Source organism: Microtus oregoni, unplaced genomic scaffold (genome assembly GCF_018167655.1).
Source record: "Microtus oregoni isolate MIOR12 unplaced genomic scaffold, Mior012 000002F_ref0000024, whole genome shotgun sequence".
Classification (NCBI taxonomy): Eukaryota; Metazoa; Chordata; class Mammalia; order Rodentia; family Cricetidae; genus Microtus; species Microtus oregoni.
The window spans coordinates 88,154,442-88,172,338 of record NW_024543061.1 but is presented as its reverse complement, the minus strand read 5'-3'; the positions used below and the strand labels follow the sequence as shown (position 1 = coordinate 88,172,338).

Below are 17,897 nucleotides of genomic sequence, written 5' to 3'. Positions count from 1 at the left end.
AAGACATGTTCTTTTTTTTTTTTTTTTTGGATTTTTCGAGACAGGGTTTCTCTGTAGCTTTTTTGGTTCCTGTCCTGGAACTAGCTCTTGTAGACCAGGCTGGTCTTGAACTCACAGAGATCCTCCTGCCTCTGCCTCCCGAGTGCTGGGATTAAAGGCATGCGCCACCACCGCCCGGCCAAAGACATGTTCTCAATGCCCACTTCCTGTAGTCACCCCAAGGACACAGTCTCAATGCCCACTTCCTGTGGTCACCCCAAGGACACAGTCTCAATGCCCACTTCCTGTGGTCACCCCAAGGACACGCTCTCAATGCTCACTTCCTGTGGTCACCCCAGGACACGTTCTCAATGCTCACTTCCTGTGGTCACTCCAGGACACGTTCTCAATGCCCACTTCCTGTGGTCACCCCAGGACATGTTCTCAATGCCCACTTCCTCCAAGCAAGCCTCGCCTTCCCCATTTCTTCCACCTTCCAGTACTCTGCTCAGACTTTGAATCCATTACTGTCTGACAGCACTCGTTAGGCCAGAGCTCTTGTGAGGTCAGTCATCTCCGTTGTCCCTCTGGAGAAGTGCCACTGGCACCTAGTAGACAGAGAGTAAAATGCCCCTGGACAGATGCCCTGCAGCACATAAGACAGACCCCACAACAAAGAATAATCTGCCAGGGAGATACCAGTAAGGCAGAGGAAGCCAGGATAGTGCAGCGGAGGCCTGGGGTCTGGAGTGAAGAGGATGGAGCCAGACTAGTATAGTATTGATTTCCAGGCCCCATCTTTGATACTGCCTACTGCATTCCTAACCGTGCAAACACTGCTATGAAATCTATGAGTGACAAACATTTGCAATGTACAAGACCATTATCCCCCCACAGCACCTCACTACCATGCTAATTCTCCCATTTCTGGGCTTTGATATTCTGTTTGCTTACTGCACATTCGTGGTTTGTACCAGGGAATTTGACTTCTCGGTCAATGAATACTTGTTAGGAGTGTGTGTTATTTGCTTGAAACATATTCACTTAAACATCTTACTATCTACTAAATATATCCGTGTGTGTGTGTGTGTGTGTGTGTGTGTGTGTGTCCATGCACATTAGTGTGTGTTCCTAAGAAAGCCCAAAGAAGGCATAGGATCTCCTGGAACTACAGTTACAGGGGTTCTGAGCTAAGGATGTGGGTTCTGAGAACTAAACTCCCTTTGACAGCGCAGGAAGAGCTCTTAGCCATTGAGCCATCTCTCTGGCCCCACTGTCTTAACAGTTCTGAATAGTTGCATGGTGAATGTTCCCTGCCTTGTTCTGCACTGGATACCTGGCTGACAGGTACTGTCCCGTGGTATTCCATGTGTTGATAAGGAAATGCCTGACTTGCTTTGCAGGAGTCTGGATCGGGGCTGTGCAGAGCAGAGCGTTCCCCCGACGGCTTCTCCCTTCTTTCTGCTGCTCAGTTTGTTCCTGGGGACCTGTGCCATGCTGGTCAAGGAGACCGGCGTGACCGTGTTTGGAGTGTGCTTGGTTTACGACCTCTTCTCCCCGTCCCACAAGCAGGATAAGTTGTAAGTCATTTCCAACCTTCGTTGTCATCTTGGCTCCTTTTCTTGTTGTGATGAACCTGACTAACGTAGCTTGAAAGGGGAAGGGGATTTCTGGCTCATGGCTTCTAAGACAGTCGCATCTGGAGTGGAAAGAAACTGTATGAACTGCCAGTCTGCCCTTTTGGTTGTGTCCTGGTGAGGGAATCCTGCTTCACAGAGAAAGTCATATTATGATCTGGTAAGTGTTAGCAGCTTGTCTTGAATCCCCAAGTTCTGATGGCTGTTACCCATGAGCGAGCTCCCTGAACATGAAGCCTGTTTGCTTGCTCGAGTTGTGTGACCTAAAGAGCTTTAGGAGGTTGGTTGGAGCCAGTGTCTTCCTGTTCTCACTCACAGGCCATGTAATTTTCTAGTTAAAGGGAAGTCTTGTTGAGTATCCACTTTCCTCCTCAACTGTAAAGGTCCATTTGTTTTGTGTGAGGATGCTAAGTGTGACTGGGGGTATCAGAAGTTCAAGCCTGTAGAAGTTTCTTCTCTAATCAAACCCTAGTTTCTTACCGTTTTACATGTAGTCATGAAGCAAACAGGTGACAAATGTTGGTGAGGTTGTGGAGACAAGAGAGCACTTACGCACTGCTGGTGGGAATGCAGACTAACCTAGCCACTGTGGAAAACAGAATGGCGGTTACAACAAAAGGCAAAGCAAAACAAACAAACATAAACAAAGATAGAACTATCATATAACCGTGCTATAGCATTTTTGGATATGGAGACTCCAAGTCAACATACCGCAGAGACACGCATATGGATCTCTACTACAGCACTAAGGTTACAACAGCTGGGTATGGAATCAGCCTAGATGTCTGTCAACAGAGAGGACTCTGTAAAGTTAATGTAGAATTTATATACGATGGAATTCAGCTGTAGGGAAGAAAGAAATCATATCATTTGTAGGAAAATGGGGGTGTATCTGGAGGTCATCGTACATGGTGAATTAAGTCAGAAAGACAATTATCATGTATTTTCCTCTCATTTGTGGGTTCTATAGTTGTATGTATATATATTTATATTTATATAGTATGCATGCATATAAGACTCAGTTGGGACTGTCTCGGGAGTGAAGAGGAGTAAACTGAGAGGGAAGTGGGAGTCAGAGGGTATGGGGGAGTATGGTAAAAAGCATCGTATACTTACATGCAAATATCCTCACACAACCTAGCAACATGCACAGTGAATATGTGCCGGTAAAAATAAAACTGAGAAAGGAAAACTGATTGTGCAGTTATGCTTTTGAAAGTAGACAGCTGCAGATAGCAGACACGGGAGACTGGGGGATCTGAAAATACACCCTTTTAGGCGCCTCAGCTAGGGAAGCAAGGGTGGCTGCTTCTTCTGTTACAAGCCTTGCCATTTTGTCTGACTTGATTTTTCCTCAATTCTGTGAACTACCAGGAGCAATGGGGTGATCTGTCAGCACAGCCCACAGCAGCCGGGCAACTCCCAGCCCTCCTCTCACCATGCCCACCCCCACCGTGAGAGCAGAAAACAGCGCTTCCCACACAGAGACGTTTGGGGAGGCTGCCATTCACCAGTGCCACCAGAGCCCAAGAGCCGCAGGTTCCCTGTGTCCCCAGGAGCAGTGTGGTCCCTCATGAGGTGCGTACACATTCCTTTCTTGTGTTGTGCATTGCCCGGTGGGTGCTGCAGCCCACACTGTCTGCATATCTGAAGGTCTGAGAGAGCCCTTTGGGACAGCCTGTGTCCCCCAAGGTCTTGGCTGTGGGTTGGGTACTTCCATGGTGGTTTGGGAAGTTAGTCCGGAGTGACTGAACATCTTGAGGATGGAAGTTTGCATTCAACTCTTTTTGGCAGTTGAATCCAAGTTCTTAATGCAGTCTTCGACTAATAGTTATTTAAATATTTGTAAGATTAAAAAAAATAAGGGGGCTGTAAGAGTGTATTGGCGTGAACAATCAACCATAAGGAAAGATTTCACTAGAACCAGCAGTGACGTAATGGGTAGAAAAGATGTTAAACGGAAGAATATGTTAGGCTTTTGTTTGCATTTTTATTTTAAATTTCGTGTGTGGGGTGCAAGCCCATATGTGCGCAGATGAACTGTACAGAGGGGAGATGAAAGATACCAGAGCAGGAAGCCTAAGATGAAAGCCCACGCGGGTGGCGTGCTCACATCCTCTGTCTGTTAACTGGCTCTCTGAAGAGGGCACCTGATTTATGTCTGCTCGTTTCCATGTAAATGTCCCCACCACCGCTGATGCCAGGCTATGGTGTGACATCACTAGCTGCGGAGTAATCGGTGCCTGCCACTCTGCATTTTCCGCCAGACAGATGACATCGATACTTAGTATCTCAAGAGCCGGCAGTCTAACTAGGAAATGCCCGGAGTTGATACCTAACATTTCTTTGGATACAGTTTGTTTACACTTATCTAACTTTATCTTTAATGAGGGCTGACTTAAAAACTGGCTTGCAAGATTCCTAAGCAAATCAGTCAGCTCATTCCAATCCACGGTTAGCTCCTGAACACCAATAAAGCAGGTTCACTGTGAAGCTGAAACAAGCAAACTTGCTCTCTGCCGTCTGTTCACTGGGTAGGGGAAGACTTGCACATCTGACTGTGACTTCATGTCTATTGCAGCGTCTGTGAGTGTCAATGACTGAAAAACGCTGGGATTCTTAAAGGGTCACAAACCTTGCCTGTGTTGGAGGCCAGGCTGGAACTGGGCGGGGTCACTTAGAACTGTTCTCTGCCACCTGTCAGGCTTTGAGTGCGGGATCCTGGTGAGCATTTAGGGCCACAGTAGAGGTCCCCGCCTGGACCAGCTTGTGTGACCCTGGCTCCTTCATTGCTACCCTGGGATTGGAAAGGTTCTTGCAGTCATCTCTGTGTCTGCAAAGAACTGGACGAGAGTTAGGTTGCATGCTTCTGCAAATCAGCACCGTGTTCTAGAAGCAGGCCAAACTCTTACCTGGTCAGCATGCTTGTGCGAAAGGATTGGTTTCCCTCCTGGGTAAGGAAGCCTGTAACATGTCATGTATCTGAGTGTAAATTCATTGTTAAAATTGGTTCTGAAAACTGCTTATACTTTTGTCAGATATGATTGTATGTGTAAAGTTGGGAGAGGCGAGAGCATCCCGCCTTTTCAGATCTCAGGCTCTGCAGACAGGACGTTAAACCACAGCTCCTTTGCATACTCTCTATTACCCCAAAAGTAGCATGCCAGATTGGCTATCAGGACCGAGAGCATACGTACTGAACATCAAGAACATGGAAACTGATGTCCGGCAGCCCGTGTTCTTCTGCTACGTGGCAGACCCCAGCATGCTTACTCTTGATTCTTGTCCTCACTGGGTTTGACTGCCAACTTGATACAGCCTAGCGTCAACCTCAGATGGAAGGTTCAGTTGAGGAATTACCCCAGTTATTTTGGCCTGTAGACATGTGTGCAGGGAATTGTCTTAATTATTAATTGATGTAGACGGACCTAGCCCAGTGTGAGTGGGACCATTCTCTACTTCCTGGTCCTGAGCTGGAAAGCGAAGGTGGCACAAAGCTCTGAGTTCCCACATCGTCTGCTTGAACTTCTGGCTCTGACTTGAAGCCAAATAAACCATTTCTTCTCCCAAGCTTCTTTTGGTCCGAATGTTTGATCACAGCAACAAAATGAGCCCAGCGTAGTTCTGCACCGTGATGCTGTGTGTGGGTCTCTGAACACCAGGGTGCAGTGTGAGCGGTAAACCTATCATATGCAGCAGGAAGGGAGATTGTGTGTGGGGTTTTCCATTTTGGTTTAACTTCTAGGATATATATCTCAAGCTTTGGTATGAGGCTGACAAAAGTTGAATCAAGAATTGTCATATAAAGTGTTGTTTCCAGAAGTTTCCTAAGTCAGGGGAAAATGCAAACTCAAGAGGAAAGCCTACTGCAAGGCGTTGGTTTAGTGGCTTGTCTTTGTACGCGATTGTCTTATGGGTAAAAAGCATAGCGGGAGATGGAGAGCCAAGGGCCCACCACCTGGAGTCAGACCACAGTTGGCTGATAGAGCCATTTACTGAACCACTGTATGTGAAATGCTTTGTATGTCAACGAACCTTCAGTGTCTTCAAGTCATCAAATACACACATGCTCACTCACACTTCCCTTTCCTGTTAGGAAGCTCAGAGAGTGCTAAAAGAAATGGTAGTCTTTGTTCTTTATGTATAATATACTCAGTCAATTCCACAGACAGACCCCAGTGGCCACAGCAGGCACTGAACACAATAGTTTCTCGCCTGCATCATCTGCACATGTCCCTTTTCCTTGACCCGTGACAGAGTAATTCTTTCATCATGATGCACCCTGCTTCTCTCATGCCCGCGAGGCACTATTTTTAGTGCTGAGGTTAGGGAGTTAGTAATGACAGTGGCCAGATCAATGAGCATAACTGAAATTACCTATATAAAAATATATATTATATTGAATTTGTATGTGTGTGTAGGGTGTGCACACTGCTGAGTTTAGAGATTAGAGGGCTGTTAGTGTACAAGAATTAGTTCCACAATAGCCCAGAATGGAGAATAGCAAAGGTTTATTTATCTAGAAACAAACTCACACAGAGTAGCGATCTACAGTCCTCTGCAAGCTCTGGGAACTGGAACCGAATCCAGTAGCCAAGGGGCCTGCACATGCTTTTCGTCTGCATTTATAGTTCATGAGACCACGCCCAAAGTGGGCTTATATCTTAAAGACTATTGGCTGAAGGAGTTCCCACAGCAGAGGGCAACCTGTGGGAGTCTGTTCTCTCCTTCCACCATGAGGGTCTTGTGGGTTGAAATCAAGCTGTTAGGTGTGGTAACAAGGGTCGCGGCACATCACTGGTCCTGAATTCATTTACTGTCAAACAGCTTTAAACCTGTTTATATCTGATGCCCTTTCCGGATCTTGGTCCTTGAGGTCCCGAGTGTCTTCACAGCTTGTTGATTTCTCCTTAGTGAAATCCTTACCTGAACTTTTCTGGGCCCTGTGCTCTGGTGCTTGGGCCTCAGGCAAGCTGATAAATTCCAGTTTGGAGAGGGGAAGTAGGCTATTATTGCAGGCATTTGTCCTCTTATGGAGAAGGGCATGATTTGTTGGAGGTTGCATGGATTATGATGAAGGAAATGCTGAAAGACTTATGTCTTTATTTACACTTTTGCTATTTGAGTTAGCTTCTCCTTCTATAGTAAAGGATAGCATGAGACTCATGACAGAGACTAGGCTGTTCTTGAACTTGAGATTCCTCCTGAAATGGTTTCAGAGAAGCAGGTTTCTCTGACCTACCTCTCCCCTCCAGATCCGGCGTGACAGACAAATGAGGCTTCTCCTTTCTTCTGAAAAGCAATGCTTGTGAAGTGCTCAACAGATCAAGAGGTTCCTCCTGCCTTGCTGAGAATGATCTGTTGTAAAAAAGCATTGGGGTTGAAAGTTGAGTTCTTTATGACAGGAGCCTGTTCTCAGTCACCAGTTTAAGTAGAGGACTCTTGCTTGGCTTCATGTGCATGGCGGTCTGTAATTTTCTTGAGTGGACTAAGACACTTCTACCTCAGCCTCTGAATGCTGTGATTAGAGGCTTGCACCACCATGCCGATCCAGCAAGAAATTTACTATAAAATAATTTAATAAATAAATAAATCTCTTACTTAAAAATACCCTGATGGTCTCATGGTTGCAAGACTCCTTTACCATGAACTGTTGTTTGCGGTCAGCATAAATTTAAAGTCTTTAGTGACTTCAAAGTAATTTATCTCAAATATACAATTTACCAGAAAAATCATTTTCTTATGTAGATGAAGAAGAAGAACCAAGGTGAGCTATTTCCTCTCCATGAACGGAGAGTGGATAGGAATGGCAATCAGGCCCCATGTGTGATGCACACATTCCCCCAGAGCTGGTTGGCTCCTGTTCCATCTTGGGCTGAGCTCAGTGCAGCCCAGGTTAGCTTCAGCAGACCCTTGGCTGGCTTTATAAGATTCAGCACAGAAAGCTCCCACACATCACACACTCAGGAGGCAACACTCCTTTAATTTATGGGAGCAGTTGGTGCCTTTGGAAGGTCTGGCAGCCCCAGCTTCATTCTGCTGTGCCCCGATTGGCTCCTGCTTTTCTGTGTCCCCGGTGAGTCGCAGTCATAGGCTGATCACTTCCTTCCCTTCTCAGCATAGAGCCATCAAGCTGGGCGTCTGATTCCAAGTGGAGGAGACACAGGGACATATGTTGGAGGAGAGCCACCCGGGTGCAGGCATTTCTGGTTGGCACTCAGACCTGTCGCCATCACAACGGGCTCTTGGAAGAGGTCTCAGGTTGTCTGCTTTCCTATCAGCCCAACAGACACCATCTGGAACATCCAGTGTCTGGCTTCTGTGGTTCAGAGCCTGGCAGCTGTGACTTCAAGGCCACCAACCAGCTCTCTCTCTCTTGCTGCTGAGCTTGGAAAGAAATCTTGGGGTGTTGCCACTATTTGCTCTTTTAGTCAATCCCTTTTGTCATCTAGCTGGTCCCCCCCCCTTTTGCAGTGTGGCCCTTGGCATGATTGTAATAAGAAGTAGTATTAGTTCACTATAACAGTATGAATACTCGGAATGTATAATGTGCCAGGTCATAAGTTATTGTGGTTTCAGACATTTTTGGGGGGATTTTTAGTGCATTGCTTCCACAGTTGCCTGGCGTGTGTTTTGATCAGGTAACATGTATTGCATAATACCATCAATGTGGCCGAATCTTAAAGTCACACGCAGCTGAAAAGTAACCAAAATTCACGAAGTGTGTTGAAGGTTGGTTTGTCTAGGGAAAGTAAAACAGAATTGTGGAAATGCAAATGATTTAAGAATTCTCTTATATTGGGGAGTAATCGATGAGATCACGATTTTGTCATGATCAGTATCGTGTGTGCCTAACATCCACAAGGCAGGCGTTAAATGCAGCTTGGAGTTGTAATCCTTACCACAGCCTGTGAAGTAAGCGGTGGCCTTTCAAAGAGATGTGCTAGGCTCGGAGTGTCTGGTCTGCCAGGTGTGTGCATAGCTGCAGATATCTTCAAATCTGTTTACTCCCAGTACTTGCCCCCTGGAGTAACGTCAGGAGCAGATGAGTTCATGTGAGCTTAGAGGAACTTTTCGTTGTGATTCTCAAAAGTGTTAAGATCGCACGCATTGTTTTATGTCAAGACTGGTGTGAAGGGAATGCTTGGAGCCCTTTTTCTGTTCATGACCGGCATTTTCTTTGCTGTATTTATAAAGGGAAGTTGTTTAGTCTTGGTTTGACTTATTTATAGTGTTTGGCAACTTTCTTTTTATGAGCTTACAATATGCTAGGAGGAAATAGAATACGAAAGACAAACATTCTCAAAGTAGTGGTGGGAAGTTGGCCATGTTTGACGGGGAGTAGACGGTGTGTGATTGTATTTCATTAACTGATGTGAGCTGCCTCCATAGGGTTTCAAACATTCCTGTTATTCTTAGCTTCTGAGACTGTTGACTTAAAATAGAATGTAGCCAAAGCTAGCCTTGAACTCCTGATCCTCTTGCCTCAGCTTCCTGAGTGATGGGGTCACAGGCTTCATTAAAAATGTTGATACATTTAGAGTTATGACTTAATAAAATGCTACTTTAACAAATAAATCAGGATGGAAACCCAGTAACAAAGATTTGATATGTGAGTGTTTTTAAATAGATGACCTAATAACCTTAGGAAAATGTGCTTCATGGTATGGACTTATAAATTTTTCATGTTATTCATATTGCTCAAACCACAGTCTGTCTTGTCTCTAGAAGGTGGGGTGCATATTGATTCTGAAATCACCCCAAGGTACTGATTCCATGAGAGGCCCAGCATTGCAGATTTGCCTTTAATTATCTAGCCTGCTAAAGTGTTTAAAGGAATGTAAGCATTGATTTTTAGGGGATAAAGGCAATTAATATAACATAATTGAAAAAAATTAAAACTATCATCCAGAGGTCTGTGGAAGAGAGGACTGATTGTGTGTTTTGTGTTAGAGTTCAGCTTGCCCTGGATATATCATAGTAAGTAACTGGTGTGGATTGAGTTGTCACCAACAGTTAAATCTTATAATAGATCTTTTTTTTTTTTTGTTCTTTGTATTTGGTTTCAAGTGAGTTCTCTTTGTGATGGAATATAGCTTTGGAGAGGAATGAGTATCTACCATATGCAATGATGAGAGACTTTGATCTTGCTTGAACAGAGCCAGGAGAGGTTCGGGTTTCCCCAGTCAGCTGCCTGCTCCGTTCTCTGCAGCTGTGAAGGACAGGTACTGATGAGAAGCTAGCTCGTATCCAGGCACTCAAGTGTGGTTATGGGCGGCTCGGAACAGAATGTCTTGAATGGGAGCATTCATTATTACATTACCCGAATTGTTTATGAAAGTTAAGAACAATGTGGACCGTGCTGAGTGTTTGGATTTTGTTTTGTTTTGCCTTTTGTTCTTGGAAGAATTCACCCCTTCCAGATCTTCCTGGAGCTGCAGATAAAGAAAGCAGAAGTTGTCTGTGCTTTCGTGCTGGCTTCCGTTGTGCAGTGTCTCTGGGGCCAGTTGCTGACCTCTGGATCTTGGTCCGATCTGCTGGGATTAAAGAGTCCTGGCCTTCAGCTGCTCTTCCCTCCTAGAACCTTCTAATTAAAGTTACTAGAAGCTGTGCCTAGCTTAGAGGATCAGAGGATGGGATTTTCACCTGTTGGCCATTGACTGCAGTGTATTTAAGCCTACATGGTGCTAATAAAGGGGGGCTTTGGTATCAGTGTTTAAAGGTCTGTGTGTCCGTCTGTCTCTGTGTCTGTATTCTCAACCTCCAGCCCCTTTCCCGAAGCTCGCGAACTGGGGTCTAACGCATAGAGCACAGACCGGGCCGCGGTGCACGGCACCGATCTCCTTCTATCCCCCATCCCTTCTTCCCTTCCTCTCTTTCCCTCCCTCCCTTGTTCTTTTTTCTCTTCCTCACTTTCCCCTCCTCCCCTCCTCCCCTCCTCTCCTCTTCCCGTCTTCCCTCCACTTATTCATCCATCTATTCACTCATTCCGGACACAGAATCTCACTGTGTAGACCAGATTGGCTTCAAACTCAGTCTTTTTGCCAGAGACACCCGAGTGTCGTCGTTACAAGTGTGAGACCCCACACCTGGTTTTGTGCCAGTTTTTCATTTCCTGAGTTATTTGTGCATGAGTGTGCACCCCAGTCCACATGTGGAGGGTGGGGGAAATCTTGTAGGAGTTGGCTCTCTCTAGCGCGCGTGTTCTGTGTTCTACCTTGATTTTTTTTTTAAACCATTGAAAAGATTCAGGGTGGGTGGGGTGGGGTGGGCTGGGCTGTGTGGTTTGGCATTTCTCGGATTTGCTTTCAGAAATCTCTCCCGAAGCCTCGGGGAGTTTTCCTCTGCTTCTTAATTACCGCCCTTGGCTCACTGTGATACAGAAACTGAAGCTGGAGGCTGCTCCGGAAGTGAGTTCCACAGTGGCTCCCCCAGCGCTGGAGCAGATGTGAGGATGTCTTTCTACTATGTTCAATTTATCATTTTTCCCCCTCATTTCCTTTTCTATTCTAGACTTGTGCACTGCCTGAGTCTTTGAAACTTAGGTCAAATGTATTGACGGGAAACGTCAACATTAAAGAGATTAACTTCTGAAGATTAAATACACTGCCTCCAGCCCTCCTAGCTGTCCTTAAAGCGTCGGTCAGATCACTGATATATCAGAATAATGCACATTTATTATATACTCACAGCATCCACAGGTCTTAAGGATCGTTTACAGAAAGGATTCACGTGGACTCTTATATTGAGCCTGGTTTCTGGAGACAGTGACGTCAGGTCCATGTGTGTACTCACTCACTCTTGCCTTTCTAGACTCCCTTACGTAAATATGTAGTTTTACTGTTCACTTTTTTAGTGCGTTTATTTGTCTCGCTTTTTAACTTGTGTGCATGCATGTGGGGTGCACACCGTGGTGCCCACTCATGTGAGGCCAGACTGCAGCTTGTGGAAGACTCTTCTCCTCTTCCACCACGTGGGTTTTGGAGATTGAACTTTTGACATCAAGCTTGGCAGCAAGCTCCCTTGCTCGCTGAACAGTCTTGCTAGCTCTCCCTCCTTTAAAGGCTGATAATTGTTATTTGAGTATCACATTCTGCACTCATTCTGTCCCTCTCAGATTAATTTTATATAGAAGATGAGCTGTGATTACTATGTCCTGATTCATTCTCAGTAAAGAGTGAATTCTCATTGACCCAGCCTGGACTAGCTTCCAAGGAGGTAGGAAGTCATGCAGATAAAGGGTCATTTCCTTATGGGTGGGAAACCCAAGGTTAGGATCAGAGTACACTGAAGAGGTCACCTTGGCAACCTGGTAAGTCTGGCCCTAGCCGAGTCTGTTATGATGAGACAGTGAGGAGGGAGGTGGTGTGGGCCCTCCAGGCTGAAAACACAGTATGGGCACACAGGACAGAGGTAGTGGAGCTCCGCTGGAGGAAGTTGGGGTGATATTCCGGCACTTCAACCCAGTTTAGGCTGAACAGCGTATTCTGTGGGCTTGTCTGTACTAGATTTCTCTCCAGGGGAGCCTGAGCATTAAGTCTCTGTTTTCAGACTGTCTTGACAGTTCTAGACTTTCTGAAACCATGACTAAATTCTGTGTAGCTGTGAAAGCTTAATATTTTCTTCTAAAGTTATGTCAAATATATATATATATATATAATAGTTATATTAAAGCATCTTTTGCTTGTTGAGATAGGGCCTTACTGTAAAGCTAAGGATAACCTTAAACTCACTATTTAGCCTAGGTTGGCACCAAAATTAAGTGATTTTCCTTCCCCAGACTATAAAATGTTTTGGGTTGTTTTTCTCGGAATGTTCATATTTAAGAGAAGTTGACAGGACCCTTGGAAGAAGAATTTTTTTCCTGGTCCTCAGTAAGAGATGACAGTGATAGACAGGGTTTCCCTGTCTAACAGCCCTAGCTGTCCTGGAACTAGCTCTTGCAGACCATGGCTGGCCTTGAACTCACAGAGATCTGTCTGCCTCTGCCTCCCAAGTGCTGGGATTAAAGGCTACCACTGCCCAGGGCCAGTGGTTAGTTTTAAAAGTCACCTTGTCACAACCTAGAATCACCTGAGAAAAGATCTTTCATTGAGGAGTTGCCTAGATCAAATCGGCCTCTGGGCATGTCTGTAGGGGACTGTCTTAATGATTAATTGATGTAGGAAGGTCTAGCTCACCCTGGGTGGCACCATTCGCCAGTCAGGGAGCCCTAAACTATATGAGACAGGAGAAAGATGGATGCAGTCCGTTAGCAGGCAGAATGTGTGTGTTCATTTCCCACTGCTTTGGACTATGGATGTAGCTGCTTCTGGTCCCTGCCTTGACTTCCCTTCAGTGACATACTGGGATTGTTAACCCAACAGTCCCTTCCTTTCCCTATGCTACTTTTTGTCAGACTGTTGTGATATAGATATGAATAATTTGCATTAGTATAGATTTTGCTTTATTGATAGAGATTTAAGGTCAATTTTGTTATATGTATAAGTGTTTCTGATTTTGATTAAGGTATTGTGATTGTGTAGTTCATTTAAATATGTACTGTATAATTAAGAAATATAGGTTGTTAATGGATAATCATCGATAATAGTAAAGCTTGTAGTTATGTTAGTTAGATTTTCTAGATATATAGAGATGTATTTCAGTTAGATAGACATTCTTCATGTCTTTCAAAGATTACAGAATAGGACATTTAATGTTTTAATAACTGAGGACTTTTCATGACAATGAGACACTCTGCTCCTGGCAGCACCAATGTACTTCAAGAGGAAGATAGGCATCGAAGAGGCACCTTATGGAGTTTGATAGCCATTTGGGCAAGAAACTGCTCTTGCCTGGACTATTGCATAAACTGGACACAGAGAACCCGCAGAGAGAGGACTACTGAACTTGCCTAAGGTGACATGATCTTTCAGGGTTCCTGATTCATTTTGAAAGAGTCTGGGAGACATTCTGCAGGACACAACAGATAGTGACTGAACTGACTTTGAATTTTCCTGCTTTATGGAAATGTCTGCTGGATACCATGGGCCTGAAGGCTGAAGATGGATGCCCCAACGGTACAGAGGAACTTTGGGTGACTATCCAGGCAGCGAGATGTCTCTGTCATTTCTAGAGTTTGAAGTTTCTTAGTTCTTGTTTACTTAGGTAATATATCTTTCTGGAGTCTTTGATGGAGTTAAGAATAGTTAGTTATAGTTATAGTTTTCCTTAGTTATGATAAAGATTATTGTAACTTTTACTTGATAACTGTTTTGTTATATGTAATTTTGCTATGTTAAAGCCTTTTTTTTGTTTAAACCGAAAAAGGGGAAATGATGGAGGAAGGTCATTGGCTAATAAAGGCACTGCCCTGGCCCATTTTATTGGTTAGAGGATAGGTGGGAGGAGTAAACAGAACAAAATGCTGGGAGGAAGAGGAAGTGAGCTCAGAGACTTGACAGCTCCTCCTCACGGGAGCAGACGCCTCAGAGAGATGCCATGCTCCTGGCTCCTGGGCAGACGCACGCTATGAAGCTCCGACCCAGGATGGACTAGGCTAGAATCTTCCCGGTAAGACCGGTTCTCACAGATTATTAGAGATGGGTTGATCGGGATATCAGAATTAGCCAGTAAGGGCTAGGGCAGAAGGGCCAAGCAGTGATTAAATGAATACAGTTTGTGTGTTGTTATTTCGGGCATAAGCTAGCACGCGGCTGGGGTGTTGGGGACGCAGACCCGCTGCTGCCCCCTTATTACTACACTGTTGATCACAGCAACAGAAACTATGACAGGGACCAGAATGTCTTTTATCTCCACCTGTTCATTGAGTTAAACCCTCATGACTGTCTTCCAAAGAGCATGGTCACCAGAACCCTACAGGCTGCTAACCCCTTCCTGTTATTCATTCAGCATACTTAGCTTATAATTCCTTGTTTCTGCTTAAAATGCTTATTCCTTCTTATGTCCATTGTGCCTGGGCAGCTGTATTTCATACTGGAACAGATAATTACTTCCCTAAGTGACAGAGAAGTGAGCAGGTGCCTTTTTCTGGCTTGATTGATCAGGAGCTCTGTGGTCCAGTATTGACAGGGGTCAATGTCCAATGGCAGCCGCAACCTGCTGGGAGCTTTCTGTGGCCAAGACAAAGCTGACTGATTCTTTGTGTCAGAGTCTGGCTTTTAGAACTCAAGGTTGAAGCAGTTTAATGGTCACTTAAGGAAAATAGTTTGCTGTCCTGAAGGCCCTACGGATACAGAATTTTTCAAAAGCCTCTCTGGGACTTTCTTCCTGACTCACATGGAGTGGTAGCGTGTCACAGTGGGCTCAATGGTTCGTGGAGCCCAGAGTCACACAAAAGTGACTCAGAAGAGATTTCTTATTTTCTAGCAGTAAGTGTTGCAATATCTGATTTCCATAGTTTTTCAGGAGAATCACTAGTATGATTATTGTTAAGGGCATTGTCACCTGCTCCTTATCTGAAGATGCCCAGTCTCTTCCACAGTTGGAGCCAGCAGAGAATGGATCACATCGTTTAACACCCCAGGCTCCACTTTTCGGTGTCTTGAGGGTTTGGATTTGTTTTCCGTTGTCTTCCTGTCATTTTAGGTAAAAAGGAACCATTAGGCAATGTCTGTTACATGGCTTCACCCTTGCTCCAACTGTTCCCAAGCCCTTGGGACATGGGTCTCCTCATCGCTGACCTCAAATGGAAGGCAGAGCCTCATGTCGGGCTCTTCATGTGGTTATGTCACTTATAAAATCTAAGCCTAGTTATTCTTACTTTGATAGATCAGCAATCAGATGATTCAAGGTGTTTGCTGCTACTGAATCTCAGACTTCATCTCTCATACGACTCCTGGATCCGTCACTGTTATACATGAACCAAGACGATCCTAGGGCCCAGAGATGATTTAACTTGCCCTGGGGTACAGAACTGGAGAGTGGACAGTCTTAGATTTGAACCCACACCATTTGTTCACCCGTCCAGGATTCTTCAGACTGTCGAAGTCAAACCCCAGGTAGTGTTTTTCTGCAAAGATTTATGAACAACTTCTAGAAAGGCCCTATCATGGGGAAAGCAGGTACGCATTGCAGGTGTTAACCTGCGGCCAGTGTTCAGCTGCTTAGGGGCCTAAATGGAGCTCTGCCCCCACGTGGCAGCAGCTCTGTTTTCCTCCAACGTGGGTGAGTAGGTGGGACTTGTCTATTCATAGCCTCTGGCTTTGTACTCTAAGCAAGACCCTTCACCAGTGTTGGGTGGGACACTTCACATTTTAAAAAGGAGCCGTACACTGGCCACTCACAGAGGCACAACCCAACCTGTTCTTCCTTCTGAGCTTTGTGTCCAAAGGTCACGTTGCCCTGCTGTGGAATCTCAGGAGTGACATTTGTTGTGATGGCTTGTGGGGCTCAGTACTATCTCCCCATGGGCATGAAATTATTACGCTTGGGTGAAACCATGCTTATTGCCACCACGTTACGCCATTCATTTCTAAAGAAAGATGACAAGAATGAGAAAGGCTGCTGTTCTGTCTTCTGGAGACACTTAAAATCTTAAGTGTATGAGAAATAGTATCATGTATTTTCATGTTCCTATTTAATCAATTTCTCCAGTCTTTTTCCTTCTTCCTCTAAGGAATACAACAGTAGAGGACAGAAAGTGTCTGCCCCACCACTGCATTGTTCTTGGTCCCTTCATGGCTCCTTAGGGGTGGGGTCTGAGCCGGGTTTCCATGAGAGGGTGCTTGCCTGGACCACCTCCTCCCTGTCAGCAAAGCTTCACTCTCTGATAATTCTGGTCCCGCAGTGGATCTCCAGTAAGAAATGGATCTGAGGTGTGTGTGGCCTGGAGGAAAGTATGTTCGGGAGTATTCAGGCTTCATCCAGTGCTTCTCTGGTCCTTCAGACTGTGATGGCCCCGAGGGACATCTTTCTTTGCCCCTTCAATAACTGAGAGAGATCTAATTTCCGACAACAACGCCTCAAAGCTGACCCTGACTTGCCTTCATCTCTCTTACTTCCAGTCACCCAGGCACCTGCTAAGCAGTGGCTGCAAAGTGTCCTTCTTCCTGCATTCTAGTGTCAAAGTCCCCAGAGCCAGCAGTGATTCTCAGCAGGGCTTGCCCCGCCCTATGAGAGTTCTTTTGACATCTGCAGTCAGCTTTCTCCACAGCTACTGATGTGGCTCCTGTATCTTCACCAGCATTCACTCAACAACAGCTGGATGATGAGGTCATAGTTTTCTTATTAGATATGATATCAAACTTCAAAATAGAGTCCCTCCTAGACTTTATGAATTATGTGCCCTCCCACGTGCATGTGCACACACACATACACACACACACACAACACAGCATTAAGAACATTCCACAGATGAACTCATAGGATCCTCACATTGGTGTGGGACAATTCTGTATTCTGTCAATTATGTTTTAAATAAACTCCGATTGGCCAGTAGCCAGGCAGGAAGTATAGGCAGGATAACCAAATAGAAAGTAGAGGCGGGGCAATGAGAACAGGAGAATTCTGGGAAGAAGGAAGCCCATTCCTCCCCAGTCCTGTCCAGACCTCGAAGAAGGAAGATGTGACCTGCCCCACTGAAAAAGGTACTGAGCCATGTGGCTAACTTAGATAAGAATAATGAGCTAATATAAGTTATGAGAGTTAATAAGAAGCCTGAGCTAATGGGCCAACCAGTCTATAACTAATGTAGACTTCTGTGTGATTTTTTTTGGGACCTAACAACTGTGGGAACTGGGCAGGACAGAAACCTCAGTCAACATCACATGACTCTTCTGGTGCCTTGATGATCTGAGTGTTGCAGATTCCATCATGGAGACCCAGGAGCAATGGAGACCCAGGAGTAGGATGCAATGCTCCCTGAAGACAATCCTCTGGTAGAGGCTCTGGAACTCCTTCCCATTCTTGGCCCTGTAAACAGGATACCAAATCTTCTGGGAAATTTCAATCTCCCGTATCCCACATCGGGATAAGAATGGACTTTCTGAATGGATGCCCTAGACTGGGTCTCTGCTCTCCTGACCCAGGGCACCTTCACTCTGGGACTGAATGGAGACATGGTTGGAATATTTAGAACTTTTAGATGTTGTTGGCCTGGAAGAAGCTGGTATTTATAATGGAAGCCAAATACTGTCAGAAAGCAAACTCAAAACACAAACAAAGAGCAGCGATAACAAGAGCAAGCTTATTCAACAGATCTAGGGATGGTGTTTACAAGGAGCCGGCACAGCCCCAGAGCCCGCCCGCCCCCCTCCCTTCCCCTTCATCCCAGAGAGCTTG

General features: G+C 45.3%; 1 protein-coding gene across 2 annotated transcripts in view; it reads left to right on the top strand.

Annotated features, from left to right (window-relative positions):
* Tmtc1 (transmembrane O-mannosyltransferase targeting cadherins 1) overlaps nucleotides 1-17,897 on the top strand; it is a 207,368-nt gene that overhangs the window by 26,867 nt on the left and 162,604 nt on the right. For both annotated transcript variants that reach the window (XM_041644123.1, XM_041644129.1), the window contains exons 4-5: nucleotides 1,383-1,559; nucleotides 2,991-3,194. In XM_041644123.1, the coding sequence (XP_041500057.1) occupies nucleotides 1,383-1,559; nucleotides 2,991-3,194 (381 nt within the window). The remainder of the gene's footprint in view (nucleotides 1-1,382; nucleotides 1,560-2,990; nucleotides 3,195-17,897) is intronic.